A 21,018-nucleotide genomic window follows, 5' to 3' on the forward strand; every position below is an offset into this window, starting at 1 on the left:
GATTAACACTGTATGCAATATCTGGCCTTGATCAATTACTGAGATAAGATAAACTACCAATCAAAGACTGATAAATGTTCAAAAATAGGACTTTGAACATCACTATGGCTAAACTTCTGGCTCATTGGTGTTTTAGCCGGCTTACAAAGTTCCATTTTAAAACTTTTTAGCAATTGGTTAATTTTATCTGCCTGTGAGATCTTATATCCTCCCCTAGTTCTATCTATCTTTAAACCAAGATATTGTTTGATTTCTCCTAATTGTTTTATCTTAAATTTCTTCTCTAACAGTGAAATTATTTTAGTAGCTTCTTGTTCAGTTTTGGTGATTAATGCTGTGTCATCAGTAAACAATAGCAACAATGAAATTATACCATTACTTCTTTTTTAAACAAACATGGATCACCCATGCCAGCTACAAAACTTATTTTAGTTAATTCTTTACCTATACATTGGTTCCATTCATATCCCGATTACTTCAAACCATAAAGACTCTTTTTCAATCTCCAGCAATTAGTTGTATTATTATTTTTGAGACCTAAAGGTTTCTTTAAATATATAGTGTGTTGCAATGGTGCCTGCAGATATGCCGTCTCTACATCCAAATGATTTACAATGTATTTCTTCTTAGCTGCCCACACTAATGCTGCCCTTAATGTAGTAGCCTTCAGACTAGGTGCAAACAGCTCATCGTAGTCATTTGCTGTCTGATTAAACCCTTGTGCTACTAACCTGGCTTTATGGATAACAGTCCCATCTACACCTGTCTTTAGTTTATAAATCCATTTACATCCTATGGCATGTTTACCTGGTGGTAACTTAACATTTTCGTATACTTCCAGTTTTTTTTAATGATTCCAGTTCCTTATCCATTGCTTCCTGCCAAGCACTCTGATCCTTAGCAGGATAGAGTTTTAGTTCATTATAGTTATTTGGAACTGTATTCACTTGGCATACAACACTAGCCTGATATCTATCAGGTGGTCGTGTTACTTGGGTTGAACATCTTGGTAATACAGGGCTTACTGGTGGATTTTCCTGTGCCACCTGCTCCTGTTCTTCTACCTCCTCCTGTGCCTGTTCTTCCTCTTTAATGGCTCTTTGTGGTTTACTTATTTCATCTTTAGGGACTATTTGGGTGTCAATAATAATATCATTGCTGGATTCCTGTTCCAGTTTATCCCACACAATGCGCTCAAGAAATTTTGCACTAGCACTACAATAAACATGAGCTGTGCCTTGATCCCAGAATCTAAACGATCTATGGTTGGCCTCATAACCCACAAAAACTAACTTCTTAGTGCTATGTTGCCCTTTCAGTCTTACTTGTGAGGGAATATGCACCCATGCTGGAGCTCCAAATTTGTGTAGGTAACTTAAATTTGGTTTTCTGCCATGCCAACAAGTGAATGGCAATTCTCCAGTTGTTGTATTAACTACATTGTTTAAAACATGATTACTACACATTATGGCCTCACCCCAATGTTTCAGGTAAACCTGAATCAGATAACATAGTGCGAGCCATGGCTTGTAACGTTTGCGCTCTCCGTTCTACAAACAAGTTTATGTTGTGGTCTGTAAGGTACAGAACGTTTCAACACCAGCCAATTTCAGCATAGTTTGGAATCTTTTGTTAACAAACTCAGTCCCATTATCAGTAACTAAAGTAATTACTTTCCTTTTCATTTTTCTCTCAGCAAACCTTAGCCAGTTAAAGAAATGTTGGAATGTTTCTGTTTTGTTTTTCATAAGATAGCAGAAACCGTATCATGAGTAATGGTCCATAATATTCAAAATATAACAGGCACCTCCTAAACTAGGTATCTTAGGACCAATTATGTCAGCAAAAACAATCTCTACAGGTTCTTTGGTCTTAAACCCATTAAGTCTGTTTGCTGGAGTAACCTTGCTCTTCTCTTGGCTACAAGCATTACAGTTTAAAAAACTTGCTACAGGGTTTCAATTTTACTCCCTCTGACAATTCAACAGTTCGTTTGAGCATTTTGAAATTAATGTGCCCCAGACGTCTATGCAGTAAATGTATACATTCATCATGTGGCTTCACACTGTTATAAACTGAGTTAGCCATCTTCAACTTGTCATCATGTATTACATATAAATCATTCTCTAATGTAGCAGTAACACTTTTACCCTCTTTCTCTATTATACAGTTATGTCCCCTAAAGGTTACTACATAACCAAGATTAACTAAAGCCCTTACTGATAATAAGTCAAATTTTAGTTTAGGTACATATAACATAGTTAAATGTTCATTTATACAAGAACAATATGCAGTACCTTCACCAGATGCTTTCATCTTCCATCCATTTGCCAATGTTACATGTTGTTTACTGATGGACATCTTTACAAACCTCTTTCTATCTTTAGTAATGCACTGCGATGCTCCACTATCAACAACCCACAAATCATGGTTTACAGTTGAATTGCTAGACATAGCTAAACTAACATTCTTCTTGGCCTTCTGGTGATTACCAATATTGTTGTTTTCCCTTCTTACAGAATCCAGCTGTATGTCCCCTAGCCCCACAAGAAAAACATTTCCTCACGGTATAGGCAGTTGAAGACTAATTCTCTTCTTGTGGTTGTTCCTTCCTCAGTTGGTCCCTATTCAGCCGTCTTCTTACTTCTTCTAACAACCTTCCAGTTATGTCAGTCAATGTCAGTTTATCTCTGGGCAGGACTTCCAGTAAAGATACATAGTCATCATAACTTTCATCCAATGAGGAAAGAATGATGTAAAGTTGATGCAGCTCTGAAAATATCAGTTCCTTTTCACGTAGCTCCTGAAAAGTTCTTTTCATGAAGTTTAAATGAGCTAACATATCTCCACCTTTCAGAAGACGTGCTCGAAACAGTTTATGTGTAAGATGTATGTATGCACCTACACTGTCACAAACATAAATAGTTTTCAAATTCTCCCAACACCTAGCAGCAGACTCTTCTCCACGAATGTGGACTAGCTGCTGGTCACTCAGTGTTAGTCCAATTATACAAAGAGCTCGTTCGTTGTTCTGTTTAAAGTCAGCAAGCTTCTTGGCATCATCCTCATTTTCTGGATCCCAAGCATTTACATCCGGTAGATTTTGAACTACATTAGATAAACCTTCTCTATGCAGAAGTAGACTGCACTTCATAGACCAGGAAACATAGTTTGTTCCATCCAACCAGGTTATCAGTGATAGACTTGTTGAAGTGACTTGTGCCATCTTTACCAGGATAGTAACCCACAATTAAACAGTAAACAGCTGTCTGTATACAGTACTGTGTATTCACACTAACTCTCAGTTATCTGAGCCTGGTATGGCCTGGGCCCATAACCAGTGTTGAGGTAATTCCCCGTTAGGAGAATGAGCGCATAAAGGGAGATGTATTTGAGAGAAGTGTTTGAATAATACACACACAGCACACAGATACACTGTACAGTAAATGTAGGTTTTAGAATTGCTATTTGTGTTAACAAATTAGCGAGATTTAACGCTGAGCTGAGTGAAAGGCACTGGCAAGCTGCTAAGCGTGTGTTAAGATATCTGAAACAAACAATGCATTATGCATTGTATTTGGAGCCTAAAGATGAACTAAGTCTAACTGCATATGCCAATGCAAGTTTTGCTACAGACATAAATACCGTGTTTCTCCAACAATACGGCCTCCACCAATAGGAAGCCCCAGCATGATTTATTGGCATAAAATCAAATTAAGCCCCTCCCCCCAAATTAAGGCCCATATTAAACATGCGAAATGGGGGGAGTGGCGGGGGGCTTGCCGTTAGGAAGTACTTTGTTGCATGCCCGGATATGGTGCTGCCTGCGTTGGTGGAGCACTTCATATCGGGAGACCTTCCGCCACCGTTAATTTCCCTTCTCCCTTGCTGCCGTGGCGTTACAGTAACGCCGCGGCGTTTAGGCGCAGCCACGTGCAGCCAGTCAGGGCTCCTCCCTGCAACCGGAGCCCTGAGGAGACACTTGGCTTCAGGCGCTCCTGTGGCCGCCTTCCCTTTGCCTTCGATGGTAAAGTGAATTATTTTAAAAACCTCCGCTCATCCTATCAGGGCCGTGCGAGCTGAGCAGAGCCGGGAAAGCAAGCCGGGGTGTTTCCTGGTTCTGCCCAGCCCGTGCGGCTCTGCCGCGGCCCTGGCGGGATGAGCGGAGGTTTTAAAATAATTCACTTTACCTTCTAAGGCAAAGGGAAGCGCCACAGGAGCGCCTAACCAAGTATACCAACAACAAAAGGCAAATCCTCAAGGTGGGCTGGAGGGAGGTGGCTACATGCCCCGGGGCTGTCACAGTATCGTCTCATAGCGGGGCAAGGCTGGCAAGCTGAGGTGGCCGCACCAGAGAGCGTCACTGCCGACCCCGTCGTGAGGATAAAGGAGCGGGATAGAGATTCAGTCAGAATCGGCTAGAGAAAAGGGGTCGGCAGTGACGATCTCTGGTGCGGCCACCTCAGCTTGCCAGCCTTGCCCGCTATGAGGCGATACTGTGACAGCAGCTGCTGCTGCCGCACTCCCTTCTCTTTCCTCACCTCTCCTCCCTTCGCTGGCAGGAGTGTGCGCGCCTGCTGCCACTGCCGCCGCTCCTGAGGCCATCTGGGGCGGGCAGGTGGGAAAGCAAGCAAGGTGGCTGCACTGTCTTCTTTTCCCTCAGCGAAGCGCCGCCGCTTGCCGCCGCCGCCGCCACCTGCGATGGGCAAGGAGGCGGCGGAGGCACCAAATGTCACCAAGGCGAGTGCCTCCCGCCGGGCCCTCCGCTCATCCCGCCAGGGCCGTGGCAGAGCCGCGCGCGCTGGGCAGAACCAGGAAACACCCGCGGCTTGCCTGCCACGGCCCTGGAGGCACTTCCTGTCAGCCTCGGCTAGAGAAAAGAGCCAGCCTCTCGGAGCACGCCGGCGTCTTTCCCTCTCTCTCTATGTATGAAAGAGCTCGCCTCGCTCGGAGCGTTTGGCGAAGCACACGAGTTTTGCAGTCGGAGAGGGAGGACGCGGCGGCAACGGCAGGATGCTGCAAGTCAGGACCTTGCATTGAAGCAGCCGGGGGCACGTAGCCACCTCCCTCCAGCCCACCTTGAGGATTTGCCTTTTGTTGTTGGTATACTTGGCTTCAGGCGCTCCTGTGGCCGCCTTCCCTTTGCCTTCGAAGGTAAAGTGAATTATTTTAAAAACCTCCGCTCATCCCGCCAGGGCGGCAGAGCCGTACGGGCTGGACAGAACCAGGAAACACCCCGGCTTGCTTTCCGGCTCTGCTCAGCTCGCACGGCCCTGATAGGATGAGCGGAGGTTTTAAAATAATTCACTTACCATCGAAGGCAAAGGAAAAGCGACCACAGGAGCGCCTGGCTGAAGTGTCTCCTCAGGGCTCCGGTTGCAGGAGGAGCCTGACTGGCTGCACGTGGCTGCGCCAACGCCGCGGCGTTATCTGTAACGCCACGGCAGCAAGGGAGAAGGAAAAGCAACGGTGGCGGAAGGTCTCCAAACATCCAAGCTGTCGCCGCCCGCCCACCCGAGGATGCAAGGGGGAATTAAGTCACCCGAAAGACGTCCTAGCCGGTTTTGGGGTCAAAAAAAATAAGGCCCGGCCTTATTATGTGAGAAACACGGTATATGAAAATCTATATCAGGTACTGTAATATTATTGGGAAAGGTGTTGATTGGATGGAGGTCTATTCGACAGAAACATCTAAGTTTGTCAACAATGGTGGCTGAATTCTCATGTTTGTCTTTATTATGTACAGATTTAATTTGTTATAAGCAACTATTAATTGACATGGGAATTGATGTAACAGATTCTATTGTTCTTTATAAAGATAACCAATCAGCAATACAAATGGCTTCAAATATTGCTGTTAAGACAAGATCAAAACACACAGATTTAAGATATTTAAATGTGAGACAATGTGTGCAAAGTAAGATGATTAAGCTGGAATACTGTATGTCAGAAAATAACATCGCAGATCATTTTACAAAAGCCCAGGGCTTGCTGTGAGGATTATGGACTTAGAACGTAAGGTTGTATATATTGTCCTACCCAAAGGGGAGAATGTTAGGAATGTAAGTCACCTAACATTTGGGTTGGAAAATATATAAACCAGGATAGACATTTTAATACTGTCTCTTTAAGAGAATGGGTGTGGTTTCTCAAACGGCCATAAGATGGAGTCAGAAACCTGGGTTGTTTAGTCCTGTTCTGTTGTTTCTCGAGTGTTGCTGTTCCTATTGACTGTTATTGATCATCGTTATTCTTGGATTTGATGTAAGTCTGTTACTGAACTGTTTTTGATACTGGGTTTTGTTATTGGATTATCCCTGGACTGAAAACTGACTGCTTTAACTGTGAATGACTTGGACTGCTTGTTTGGACTTTGCTTAAACGTTTATTGGAAGTAAAAACCTACATTTTACTATACAGTGTATCTGTGTGGTAGTTGTGTGTTATTCTTCACCACTCTCACTACGTCTCCCTGTGTGTGCTCATTCTCCTAACGGGGAATTACTTCAACACTCACCATGTTGTATCATCTGCAAATTTAATAATAGTATTTGTGGTGTGAGTGGGAATGCAGTCATTAACATAAAGAGTATAGAGTAAGGGACTCAACACGCAAGCCTGTGATATAATAGTGTTAAGAATAAAGGCTGAAGAGAGATGATTACCTAATCTGACCCTCTGAGAGCAGCCAGACTTTGCTTTTACTTATTTCATTACTACGTTGAATACTGTAGTTGATGAGCTACAAGGGTCATCAAAAGTGGTTAATACTTCCATCTAAATTAAAAAAAAAACTACTTAAAATCCTTTGCTAAAACTGGGATTATTGTTTTCTGAGGGAACACTTAAAAAAGCCTCCACCCCTCCAGCAGTTATTTAACTATAAAACTCTACTTGTGTGCTGCCAACTATAAAATAATACAGATCTATAATCACTTTTCATTTTGAACTCTTAAAATAAATCCAGTTATTACTGCAAGTACTTTAGAAGTGAACATTTCAATGCCAAATTAAATGCAAGTTTAAAGGGAACTCCCTGTACTAAATCTATATTGGCATAAAGAATAATTGTCTACTGCTAAAAGACTTAAAGATGACATACTGCATATGCATTGTTACAAAATGTGCACATGATCATAATATGCTAATGTTAAGGAATACTTGGCATATATTTCCACATTGTCAAGTTCCAACCCCTTTTCAATTGACATTAATATATAATTTTGCTCTTTAGAGGCTTCTGAAGAGATACCAGAAAAATGTAGTCAACAGAAAAGACTTGAGCTACATTCTCAAAATTGATGAAGAACTAGTTTTGACTGAGCAGCTTTAAATTTCTGCTGCCAAGTATTTTGATGAATCACTAGCAATCTATACCACTATAAAGGTCCCTAATCTCTTTATAAAAGTGTTTCATTTTTTCTACATTTCTATGCCCATAAAATGGCTGAAATTGAGTCTTCTAGTAATTAAAATGTGGACTACTTTTGAATACTTAGCTCTTGATCCATATTAGAGGACCAAGGTGAGTTGAGGTGTGTTGTGCTGAGAGAAAGTGATTGGCCCAAAGTCACCCAACCGGCTATCATGCCTAAAGTGGGACTAAGTCTCCTAATTTATAGCCTGATGCCTTTAACCATTAGACCAAATCACTCACACCAGTAAGATAAACAGTTATATGTGTTTAAAATTGTTACTGAGCAATTGCTGAATAAACTGAAGTAACTATTATATTATTACTTCAGTTTATTCAGCAATTGTTCAGTAACAATTTACCTATTATAATTCTGATTTTCATGCCTAGTTGTTCTTACTCAAGAATTATTACAGTAATACAGTCTGTAAACGAACATGAATGTCTGCTCACCTGTTAATAAGTTGATTAGAAAATATAAAAAGATAGGTTACATTGTTGTAGAGAAGTTGAATTTTGAGAAGCTATTGGGATTCTGTTTATCGGCTGGCAAATGTTTAATGTTTTTATTTCTTTGCAGGTCTGATATATTTTACAGAGATCCTGTCTAACCACAGAAAACCAATATATCGTTTATCCTTTCAGTATCACATTTAGTATCTTCCAGTTGGACTTTTTTTGCAGTCTTCGTAGATATTATAATACTAAAACTTGCTCAACTCTTCATTTGTAGACATAAGGCTTTGTCCCAAAGATGCTTTTTCAAAAGGCAACTGGACTGTTTTTTCTTGAAGACATTTTGTTTCTCATCTAAGAAGCTTCTTCAGTTGTGATTGAAGTCAAAATTGGAGAAGCTTCTTAGATGAGAAGCAAAACATCTTCAAGGAAAAACAAAGAAAGTTCAGTTTCCTTTTGAAAAAGTACCTTTCTAATGTGTGTAAAAATATCTGAATACTTGTTTATGCAGTATACTGAGAGAAAGATACATTTGAAATAAAATTAAAATTATAATGTTTCTATCAAATTTCTCTCTTTCTGAATTGCTACTACCAGGTCTTCTTTCCTCCTAATTGTTTTCAGCTAGAAAACTATTGCAATGTGTAAATAACATTTAAGGTGTGTCAGAAAGGTTGCACTAGAAGATCAATGTATACCAAACAATCACAATCAATTAATCTTGATTCATAGTAGACTGAACAAATTGATTTATCTGGGTAATATCTGTCCATTTTCACCTGCTTATAGTCTTAGAATGGATCAATTTCAGGCATTAAAAATAAATCCAACTTGGGAATCTTACATTTTGACAGTAATTGATAAATGGAAGCTGAAAAAAGTTTCTAGAATTTTGAATACAAAATGCACCACAAAGCCATTTGTTAAATGTTACCATATGTAACTTGCCTTTAAAAAATTCCAAATAGAAAAATGCACACAGAAAATACTTTCATCAACCTTATACCAAGTAGTGCATCTGTCTGGGAATCTAAATTATTTTGTTCTTTTTCTGTGGTTTTCCCATAATATATCCTATGGGGTAGATTTGAGATAGGTAATTAGTGCTTGGCCTATTTCCTGCTTTCTTTCGGGATTTGTCATCAGAATTCCATGATAAATTGTACATTTATGACAGCACAGTTTTTCACTTTAAAAATGTGCACAGACACAAGAATCCTTCAGCTGGCTTCACTTCTATATCTGTATAGATATATGTTATGGGAGCTGGTATAGTATAACCGTTAAAGTGCTGGATTAGAAGTTGAAAGAGCCAAATTATAGTTGTTCCTTGGGCTTGGGAACCACTGTGGTGACTTTGGGCAAGTCCATTTCAGCCCTAGACAATTATCTACCACCCCCTGCTAAAGTAGCAGGGTAGATTATGACCCACAGCTTTCAATAAAGAGCCCTGAAGTAGATTCATTTGTTATTTTTGTAAAAACATACATTTTCTGCTCAGAAAAGAATGATAATTCTTGAACCCTTTTTTTGGCATCATGGTATTTCCGCTTGTGCTATTTGAAAACTTTTTTAAAAAGTATCCCTAGATGGCTAAAGAGATCTGTTGCCTTCTCCTACACCAGATTAATGATGGAATCACATGGGTATGAGAAAGACTTAATTCATTACTGGGGCCTGATTGTACATCAGCTTGTATATTAGCTGGAAACTAACTCTTTTTGTGAACAAGTACCTTTTGTCACTAATCACATCTATAAGAATGAGAGGTTTTTAACATTCTTTTTTAAAAAGAAAATACACAAGTATCTGGCAAACTGTACTAAATCATTTTCTACTGCAGTATTCCAAGTGTAATAAATGAAAACAAACTGTTACTCTGAAAAGTCTATTATTTGTACATCAATACAACCTGGGGCAGCTTAAACATAACCTATTTACTCATCATACACCCTTTGGATTCAAATTAAACTTGGCTTTTTGTCAAGTGCATGTGATATAAGTGCATCAGACCTATTTATGATTAAAAACTGGAAGCAAGTAACTGTTTCTTTTAAGCTTTTGGAGTACATATGAAATCTGCCTAAGTTTTGGCTAATTTTAAAGAGATGTTCAGAAAGGAAGGATAGTTTTGAGCTCTGTTGAGAGCATGGAAATGGAAGGGGTTACAACAATTTGGCAGTTGAAAAAGCAATTTTTCAGCAGTTCACCAAGGAATCCACAACTATGTGTAGAAAAGCTGATCAAGAACTACTGAAAGATAATGGAAGTAGAAAGCAGAACAGAAACTCTCTTAATCTAGTCTCCAATGAAGTGGAGACTAGGTTTCTTTCCTGAGCCAATAAAGCTTTTTGGGGTGAGATATCTGCCTCACTGTAGTTCAGCATGGCTCAAAAAGAATTATAAAATTCTTATAGATTCACAGTAATTTGCATGAAGTTGACTCAGTTCAGTTAATTTTTGCTTCTAAAATGAAACAAATAATAAATCCAAACCAATCACTGATGGATTTGACTTTATTGTCTTCTGATAAAATGTGGTATCAGGGTTCCATTCTGTATTGTCTTTTTTCTTCCATAGTTAACCCTTTCAAAATGACAATAAACTAATGAAAAAGGAGCAGTGTGGTGATCTCAAGTATTCCAAGTTCTGTTCTTTTTCATCATGATCCTAAATGGATGATAACGTAGAATAGCTTTTGAGGTGATAAATGATATCTCTCTGTTCTTCACAATGGGAAGAGGCAGGGTTTTTACTGTTCAAGTTTTTAAAGACAAATTTCATTTTATTTTATTTTTTTCCTTTTCTAAAACATTCAGGATGTACAACTACAAAGAATTTAATATTTTCTTCAATGAAAAAAATTAGAATAACCAAATTGCCCTGAAAGACTGTTTTCTTTAATTCTGATTAACAATTACAACTATACTTGCTTGCACAGCCAGAAGACATAAAAATAATTTATTTATAAAAATAATATCTTAGTGTGGTAATATGTGTGTGTGTGTGTGTGTATATACATACACATACATACATACATACATACATACATACATACATACATACATACATACATACATATAAGATATACCCTAGGTGTGGAGGATTCTGTTCAGTCAGATCATGCTTCAACAAACAGAATTAAAATCTTCCTGCTTTGAAGCCTTTGGAAATCAATTTAAATAATACTTTTGATATTATTCTGTTCATATTCTATAGCAAGACAAGACACTTTTTCCATTTCCAGAAACTCCATACATAAGTAAAATGCTATATGTGATATCTTATGAAATGTAGATATTTTGTTGTGTTACTTTATTTGGGTCAGCCAAACCTAGGTTTGATAAACTTTTTATGAAGGCAGATTTCCTTGATTGTCATTAAGGTTGTCCCACAAGTTGATTTTACAGGAATACATAAGAAGTGTTATGCTCTAAGTATTATTATTAGGCATACCAGGTGGGGGCTGAAAAAATCTGGATGATAACCAGATAGCAACAAAGGATAGCGTGTTTTAGCTCTTTGCTACCATCTAATAGTCTCATGATTATTTGTGGTCCATATGTAGACTGCATATGCATACTCAATTTTAGTTTAGGTTTTTCTTTGGGTGGGGGTGTCTTGTTTGTTTTTGGTTAGACTGGACATTTGGTTTCTTTTGCTTATTGCAACAGTTCTTGCTATTTGCATTTTTTATCATTAAACATAGTTTATAAGTATTTTATATACATAATTATGACTGCATTAAAATGTATCAGAACCAGTGTAGCATAGTAATTAAGGAACCTGGTTAGAAAGTGGCAGAATGTGAGTTTTGGTCCCACCACAAAGCCAGCTGGGTGTCCTTGAGCCAATCCTTCTATCTCAGCCCAAAGAAGTCAGCAATGGCAAACCAAAATCTTGCTAAGAAACCTTCAAGGACTTGTCCAAGCAGCCACCAGGAGTAAAAAACTGACTTGAAGACAATAATAATTAAATGCAACAGCACATTTAATCATGGGACCTTTGGATAATACTCCTCCTTGCTGTTCCATTTTTTTCTAGTGAAGTAAACAAAAGGGAATGCGAGTTTTTGACAGACTTTTGTACTAAACTTGAAATGGACAAAACTGCATGTCAAACAGGTAAGGGTGCTATAAAATATGTATAATGAAAAATGTGGTAGAAATTGGTGACTCGAGTAGTAGAGTTTTCAGTGGAGTTTTCCAATCAGAAATTTCAAAATTTGTGGGGAATCTACATTCAAAACAGATGGAACCATTCTATTTGATGGGGCCATGAGGACCCAGATTGTTGGGGCCAATATGCTGGTAAATGGTATATAAGTCTAAGTGCTATTGCTATTTGCTAATAGAGGAAGTTGATGTTTAAAAAATTGGGGTGGGGCTGAATGAATTAAAATGTGAAAATCTGCCTTATCATTCTCTGTGTAGGAACAGCTCTAGAAATAGCTGGAATATCTAACTCTCAAAAAGATGTTAGAAAAACTGAGAAGGAGTAGTCATTAGTCTATTGAGGAACCCCTTCATTTTTCCCACAGACTCTCCCTGGATCACATTAAAAGCTGATTTGTATTCAGTGAATGCTGTAAAAAAAGAGATGAGTGAGATGGGAGGAATATTTTTCAGTTAAATAATAAAAGACAATATCTAGAATTGACTGGCCCCCTCTAAAGCCAGCCTATTCTGCAACAAAATATGTTTAGTGGGCAAGGTCAAGCCCTTTTCTTTTATCTTTATAAAAATGGATAACAACAATACAGTTCCAGTCTAACAGAAAACATACTGAACTGTTAATGGTCATAAATAAAGCAGTCACCACTGGAAGCCACCAATTCTTGTTCTTCTGGGGAGATAAATCCACTGCTAAGGACTTCTCCAGGTCTTAACTGTATACCGTAATAAGGTCCTTAAGCTCTGATGTAGGTCCAAAAAGCAGCCAGTCAGGAAGATCATTTTGAGAGGAAGTCATAACTAGATTATTTAATTATTCCATTGTGAAGAGACTCTGGAAATGACTATCCCACAATTTTGCAGGTATTTGGCAGGTTAACCCAAAACCTCTATCATTAAGAACTATTAACTAGATGCCATATTCAAGATGGGCTCTTAAGCTTAGCAGCTGTGATTAAACTTCCCCATTTCTCTTTTATAGTTTGCCTTTTCTTTGATTTTAAATTTTTTTTATTCTAGAAACAGTTGAAATACACTGACAGTGCTGTTACACTGGAAAGCATTTGCTACCAGGAGGAGAACCTTTTTTTGGTTTAATAAACTCAGTATCAAACCAAGATTTAGATCTCCTGTAAGGAAAGTTGGGACAAACTGAGAACTATCTTGCTATGGAAGAACAAGAATAAACCATTTATAGTGTACATATTCCTGCTTGCCTGCTTCTGTCTTAAGCTTTAATAAATTATTTAGGATGTTGTTTTTGTGGATGTCTAGTAATTTTTCATCCAGAAATATGCCACTTCCTTTGATGAAGAGTCACATTTCTCAGGGCCGATAGCTCAGGACCAAAAAATACTTTGGGGACTCTCTGTGGGGCCAGTATAGTTGGAACTTCAAGTTGTGTGCCTCGGCTTCACTTAAAGCTTGGTATGTGGGTTACAGATAAGGCAATTCAGAGAACAGCTATTAGAAATAAATTCCTCACTTGATCAGTCCACATTGTTTCTCTGAATCAGTGAACTCCATTAAAAAATATTAAGTCGTGCAAAAGCTCTGACTCTTATTTATCTATTTTGTCAAAAACCATGGATGGCTACAAGTCATGTGTAAATGTTCCCAAAAGAGAAAACACAGATAGAAATTAATAAGAAAAATGTAATCAGTAGTGCAAAACGTAAATCATATGTGCATTGCATACTATAACCGATAGAATTTTTAAAAAGATAAAACAATGTATGGAAATTATTTGGGTATACAGGATTTTGGATTATTGGATATTAATGGACATACTGAAAATACTGAAGGGAAAAAAAAGATGGTAATAGGAATAAGTTGGTAACTGGGATTAGGCTATTCCAGAAAAAGTAGCCAAGGGTGTCACTTCCTACTCCCATTGGACTCAGCATTGCTGCTGAGTGGATGTGCACAGGATTGTATTATGAAAATCACCTTGCATGCTGAAGATTTACCACTTCAAATAATTAAATTAGATTCTTTTGCTTAAAGCTTGACTTGGCACAAAGGCACAAGCTTTTAGGACTCCACCCAGATTTCCATGCATACCAATAATAAACTGTAGTACACACCCGGCATATGGCAGAGAATATTATTACATGGCAGAGAATATTATTCACCCGGTACTTGCTACTTCAACTCCCAAGAAAAGAAAGATGTGAAGGAGATGAGCGGAGCTGCTGCTTCAGCCTTCAGGAAGAATAAGAAATTCTGCATCTTGACTGTTTCTCTTTCTACTGACATAGAATTGTTACTTGAGTAATAAAGTGAAGATGCTGCACTGAAGGGTCTCTCTGAGCTTGATTGTTTTCTTTCAGATGTTTTGCTACCCAAACTAGGTAACATCATCAGTGCTTTGATGATGCTACTTAGTTTGAGTAATGAAATGTCTGGAAGAAAACAACCAAATTCAGAGAGCACCAAGCACCCCTCATTTCAACCCTGAACTACAAATATTCTTTATTAGATGCCACACTGTTATGCAGATGAATGAGATAAGATAATTAGACATTTATTAAAGCATCTTGCTTCTACTAATCTATATCTTATTTTTCCACATGGGCATTCATGAGAGGGGAGGGATAGCCACATGTAGAAAGCATAAGGAGGAAACGGCAAGGGTGGGCTACTCCGTGTATACAAACTATCTGCAGTAATCATACATAATCAGTAAATGTATTGTTTTTATCCAAAGGTATGTGTACACGTACATGTAGAAAAAATATGCAACATTTAAAATCAAGAGTTAGTAAATTATGACCATTTTATATGATTTCCTAATAATTTACTCACATATTTGTTTTGGGGGTTTTTTTTAGAAATTTTTCAGGAAGTGCATGAGGAAGAGGTAAGCACTTTTTCCATTTTCTAGTATAAAATGACAAGTCTCTGTCCCCAAAGGGCTTTTTTATTATTTCCAGGCAGCAACTGAAAGCCTTATGAAAGTTAAAATAGATTTCAAATTTTAAGTCAATATGTTCAAAACTATAGTTCATGTTGCCTAAGAGTCTCACTTTAAGGATAATGAAACTATATTTGAGAATCATATTGGACATACAGGAGAAAATATTAATTGGTTTCTGTTTTATAATTATGGCACTTGGGATAGTAGAAAACTATTATAGAGAGAAGTATGGAAAAACGTTTTGATGTGCAAGTCTTAGTAAAAGTCAGCTCGTTTGTTCAAAGGTCCATTTTGTGTTTTTTACTTGCATTATTTTAATATAAAGATTAGCCTGGCACCAATTATATGACATAGGTATTAGCTATCTGTTGAAATGCAGATGTTATACAACTTTGTATTAAAAAGTCTCTTTGTTAGAACAAATATCAGATAGAGCTGATAGACTTTTTTTCAAGATTGATTTATTCTGACAGGCAAAACTTAAAAAAAAAATCTTAAAAAGTTTTACTTGAACTTGCCAGCATACAAATAAGCCTGAAGCAGCTGTAGCTTGCACATTTCTCCTGCCAAAAGTTATAACTTGTTACTGAAATGATTAGAACATATGCTAAATATTGAATTATGGCACATTTCTCTTTTTTTCAAGTTCCACACCTTCAGTAGTTTAATTTCCATCAGGAAGCTGGAAACATTTGTAGATTGTTTCAAAAGTAATTTAGCATTGTAAAAAAATATGTTCTTCAGTACAGGATTCATATTTTAGGCTTGTTATAGTATATTACTTACTAAGATCATAATTGCAAGAGTCCATTTTCAAAAAAAAATTTAGCCTTTTCCCCCTCAAAAACATATATTTGAGATTTGACTTTATTTATATCAGAATGGTGACTCTCTGCTCTTGTTTCTTGATTTGATGTTTTTAATGTAGTCCTTTCTTTAACAAAAAAATAATAATTTATATTATATGATTCGTAAACTATTATTATTTTCCCCTTTCTCTTTCAGCAGGAAATTGGAGGAAAGAGCTCTATCAAAGTAGTGCATTTTGGTCTGGTATAAACCAGAAATATTGATGCATAGTAAAAAAATTAAAATCCTACAGATCATTTGCTGTGAAAAACAAGAAGCTTTCAACTAACATAAGATTCTGAAATCATGTTCAAATAATTCACTAGTATATATTAACTGCTTGCATAAATGGTTAAATCAAGGGGAATTAAATGTGCTCAGCTCTGCCTGAATCTTACGATTTTTAGGTCAGTCATATAATTCATTTACCAACAGCAAGGGGCCTTGTATCTACTGCATTTTGTATGTTCCTAGAGCAACATATGTGATGACTAATCACCATTATTAACATTATATATTTAGAATATCATAATAATTTTTTGCCCTAGGTGGAAAGTATCTCATGAACCTATTTTATATTGAAGGATTACCAATACTTATTGATACTATAAAGAGATAATAAACTATTTTAATAATGTACTTTAAAGACTGATAAATAGATCTGATTAGATTTTACTTGTATTATTAAACATAATTCTATAACTTTCCTTATATTTTTGTATTTTTATTTGGTGGGAGTAATAGATTTTAACTAAAGCATGTCACCTAACTACAGTTATTATAAACAATGTAAAAATTATAAGGTTTACTTTGCCTCTTACCATAACTACAATATAGGAAAAAAATAAAACAAAAATATGGAGGAACAAATGTATGCACACAAAAATAAGCTGCAACTTTATTATAAAAAGAGCAATACATATTGCTGGTGATCCAGACTGATAAGGTGGTGAGTCTACTGCTGGTTATATAAGTATTCTACTTATATTATCATAGTATTGTCTGAATAGTTTTAAACTGCCCAAGTAAATTATTGTTCCACAAATTATTTTTAAAGGAGGCTTTCCCATTAGTACCCAAGTCCTTAACCAAAAATTACAAAAATAATTCTATGTGCAAGGGAACTATATGACCAACAAGATCAGGAAGACACATAAATTAATAAAATCCTTATCTGTTGACAATATCAGACTACCATTATGTGTCATTGGGAGTCAACCCAGAATCATTGAGATTTGGCAACCAATCAATTAACATGTATCAATTAATAAAACTATGAGGGGGGCTCATACTAAGCTGAAAAGTGACTTTCTTCTTAAGTAGTTGGGAATATGCTAACAATATCTTCCTACCATCTACACCAAACTCACTGTGGAAACACAGAAAGTTGAGAATTGGCAAGAAGCCAGAGTAGCACAGGATACTCTCAGTGATTAAGAAATCTAAGTTTTCAACCTTTTTTTGTTTCTCTTTACATTATATGAATTTCCAGATAAGGCTGTTCAAAAGACATTCTAACAATGTTGTAAAAATAACATCTACACACAAGACATTTCGCAACAGATCAGCTTTAATGGTTGCTCTAATGTTCTGAGAAAATTTTTCCCACAATAATAATTATTTTGTCTTTAATTCTTCAGAAATTCAGATTTTTAATCGTTTGCTTTTCAGGTACTAATAGAAAATAAACTGAGAAGGAAAACATATTACTTTTGGCATAACTACATTTCTCTTCATATATTTAAGGGTGGTTTTTTTTCTGCATCACAATATAATCTTTCTTTTGCAGTCTGAGGAGTTAGTTACCCTGATGTTAAAATCAGAATTATTGGAAGTTAAAGTGACTCCATGCAAAATAATGAGAAGGAAACGTTTTAAATTTTTTTTTCTTTTAACAGAGGCTTTATCTGATCTGCCTTTTAAATATAGCCTCTTCTAGAATTTAAAAAATAAATTATATATTATATAAATTATAATTTATATAACAAGTGAATAATGATTTAATGGGAAAACACAAGAAATAAAGCATATTTAACAGTAAAGGTCAGATAAATGCAGTAACACATGGTGAAAATCCATGTATCCTCAGCAACACAGTAAAATACATAAAATTCTGAGTACCTGCAGATAATGACAGGTACATGGAAGAAATGTTAGTAAACATAATAATAATAATTTATTAAATGGACTAATCATATACTATGTTACATGATTTTGTATTAAATGGTGTATGTCTTTTTCTCATTTAAGAACATATGGCTCATAAAGCGTGATATGTAAATGCACTTTTTGAAAGAGATCGACTCCAACAAAAGATCCAGGAGGCCTTTCACTTATTCACCCTAAGGATGCTGACATATGTTACTTCACCACAGAGCTATTTTGCTGAATTGCAGCCATATTTCTGTCAGTTCGTGTGATGGTCTGTATGGGAGATTAATCTGACACCAGACAGTGATCCTTAATCCTTCAATATATCATAATCTATTTAATTCGCATGCTAAGAGGATTCTGATTTCAAAACACACAGGAAGTGATGCTGGAAATGTACAGAAGATCAGGAGTGTCATTTCCTAAAATCTCAGTTTTCAATAAAAAACCTTTTACGGATTTCTTGTAGTTCTGTGCTTTCAAATGGGGATTTAGCTGGAAATGGGACATAGGCTTTTCCCCCCTCTTTTTATGCAGCCCTACAATTGTGTCTACTCCATCCCTCTGCATATCCATGTGCTTATTGGATGTGAGACATTAAAAGAAAGTTCCCCATATTGCAGAATGTATCATCTCTTGGTTATTTTATTTAGGTGGAAATGTGTATATACCAGACCTTTATTCAAAACTGGATAATAAACATTTAAATTGTTTGTTTATTAAATTTTTATCTGCCCATCTCCTCTACAAGGTGACTCTGGGAGGCTTACAGGTTATAAAACAAATTAAAAAAAATAGATAAAAGATTAAAAATGTAAAAGAGTTAAAATATTATCAAGAATTATACTAAAAACGAACTAACAGAGTTTAATATTTTTTAAAATATATAACAATAAACTGTTCAACAAATTAAAAAATACAGCCAATCTGCATAAAAAGAATGTAATATCAGCATCAGGAAAAAGATATTTTAATGGATGCATGCATTATGCATAAACACACAAATGCACAAACCTTCGTTTCTCAATAAGCTATACCTCTTCCTAATAGAACTCTAAAGGTTGGCCGGTTAGTTTTATCAAGATTTTAACAAATAAGCAGTATTTGGGTCTCAAACCATGTAAAATGAACAGCAGTATTTTGAATTCAGAAACAAGAAATAATTATTACAGAAGTTCTGGACATGGTTTCCTCAAAATAAGCCAACTGGATTCCAATCACCTAATTCAGCAATAATTGAAATTTATAAACAAGGCTCAGGAGAAGCCTTATAATAATCCAGTCTCACCTCAACCCAATCTACAGAAGCCTAAATTCAGTTTCTTTGTATCTGTATCTTGTTCATTGCATCCTAAGGAACGTGCATTAATTTTGACCTTCAGTCATCCAAAATTTGATGTGCTTTTTGTTTTGTTTCATAATAAAGATGTGTTCTTATAAGCCTGTACTATTTATTCACAATAGCAGCAGCATCCTAAGATCACAAAGATTTTTTTGTTTTGCTACAAATTATTTTTAACTTTAAGATGTATTGGTCAAACTTTCAAGGTTTTTTAAAATTAGGATGTGATATAATAATATACTCCACTAAGGAAGGGTCTATCTTTTCCAAAGTAGATTTAGTTTGTCTTAATTATTTCAATATAATTCACATAGTCAATACAGTAAAGAAGATGGATGAAAAGTTATTTTAACTTTATAGCAAGATATATTTCTGCTGAGGCATCTGAAAAAGTATTTCATTGCCAGTGGAAGCCATTAGTCATTTCCTCTAATTGATACATCTGCAGAGGTTTTACTGGTCCGTTAAGATGGATCATCGAATGAATCTGGGTAGGAGGAAAGGAATTTAGCCAAACTGGTCCTAGAAGTGTGATACATATGTAGGAATGCAAGAAATAGGGTTGGAGTTTGTATTCGTTTAATTTTTGTATTCTAAACCACTTGATTTTGCTCACAGAAAGCTCGATCTAGTTCTATCTTTTGCTTACCAAATTACATATTTGTAAAAGACCAACATTCAAGAACAAATGTAGTTATTCAGAGATCAGTTTTTTTTGTCCGGAATTATTACTTTGCTGTTGTACTAGATCTATACAGCTTTCTTCCAGGTAATAAACTGGCTGCAGAATAGTTCCAACTCTCTTTACATGACCAGTAACAAGGCAAGTCATAATAATTCATCTACCTATAATTATTCACAAATGATCATTCTCTTCTGATTAATACCTTTGATTGCAACTGTAAATTCTATATGGACTGCATTTTCCTCTGCATAATGCTCAAATCTTTTTTAGACTTCTGAGTTAAAGTTCAGCTAAAAAGTACAAGGATTCCTGATCTATCTCCCTTCTCCACAAAAAAAAAAAAAAAAACCCTTCCTTACATTGCTGCATTCTCATTTGATGTGCTGTTTTCCACTTCTGGTAGTATTTTTCTAGGCTGTAAGTTTTTGTTTTATAGAACAAAGTAAACACAGTATCAGTTACAGAAACAAACTATGTAGTCTATTTCTCCGACCAAAAAGAATCAACATACGAAGAATCAACTTCTCAGAATATGTAAAATAGTATATTAAAACCATGTATGTGAAAGTAAATGTGTATACTCATTAGAAAATTACCTAGGACAAAACTATGTGTTATTTAAATTCCTGCAGAAAGTAGTATTTATGGTCTAAAATGAATTAGGCCAATGACCTTAAATAAAGCCGTTTTTCAGAAGAATAGACCACATCAGTCCATTAAAACATACACAACAGAATGTGATCTCAATACTGCAAAATAATAAAATCTCTTTCACCTTTCTGCATCTTTTGTGACATTTTCTAGCCAAAAGTAAACAGCATGATGAAGATATAAAAGTCAGTTTAAGTTGTAAATAGAACACAACACAAATCCAATCTGAACCTAATTTTATTATATAATAGATATACTAGATAAAATAATCAAGCGACCCGAGATTATTCATATAGCATGCCAAAAGCATATTAAGAGGTCATAAAGTAGATCGGTACAGATTATAAGTGAAAAAATTATAAGTGACTAAGAGCACAG

The 21,018-nt window shown here is 36.2% G+C and overlaps 1 protein-coding gene across 2 annotated transcripts in view; it reads left to right on the forward strand.

Moving 5' to 3' along the window:
* WDPCP (WD repeat containing planar cell polarity effector) overlaps positions 1–16,721 on the forward strand; it is a 173,843-nt gene extending 157,122 nt beyond the window's left edge. The window contains exons 16-18 of one of the 2 annotated variants that reach the window (XM_026668428.2): positions 11,915–11,994; positions 14,877–14,905; positions 15,968–16,721. In XM_026668428.2, the coding sequence (XP_026524213.2) occupies positions 11,915–11,994; positions 14,877–14,905; positions 15,968–16,021 (163 nt within the window). In that variant the 3' untranslated portion in view covers positions 16,022–16,721. The remainder of the gene's footprint in view (positions 1–11,914; positions 11,995–14,876; positions 14,906–15,967) is intronic. The other variant, XM_026668429.2, reaches the window with a different exon arrangement.
* The last annotated feature ends 4,297 nt before the right edge of the window (positions 16,722–21,018 follow it).

This window comes from Notechis scutatus, chromosome 1 (assembly GCF_049901735.1).
Source record: "Notechis scutatus isolate UNSWTSFEM ecotype Mainland chromosome 1, rNotScu1.2, whole genome shotgun sequence".
Classification (NCBI taxonomy): Eukaryota; Metazoa; Chordata; class Lepidosauria; order Squamata; family Elapidae; genus Notechis; species Notechis scutatus.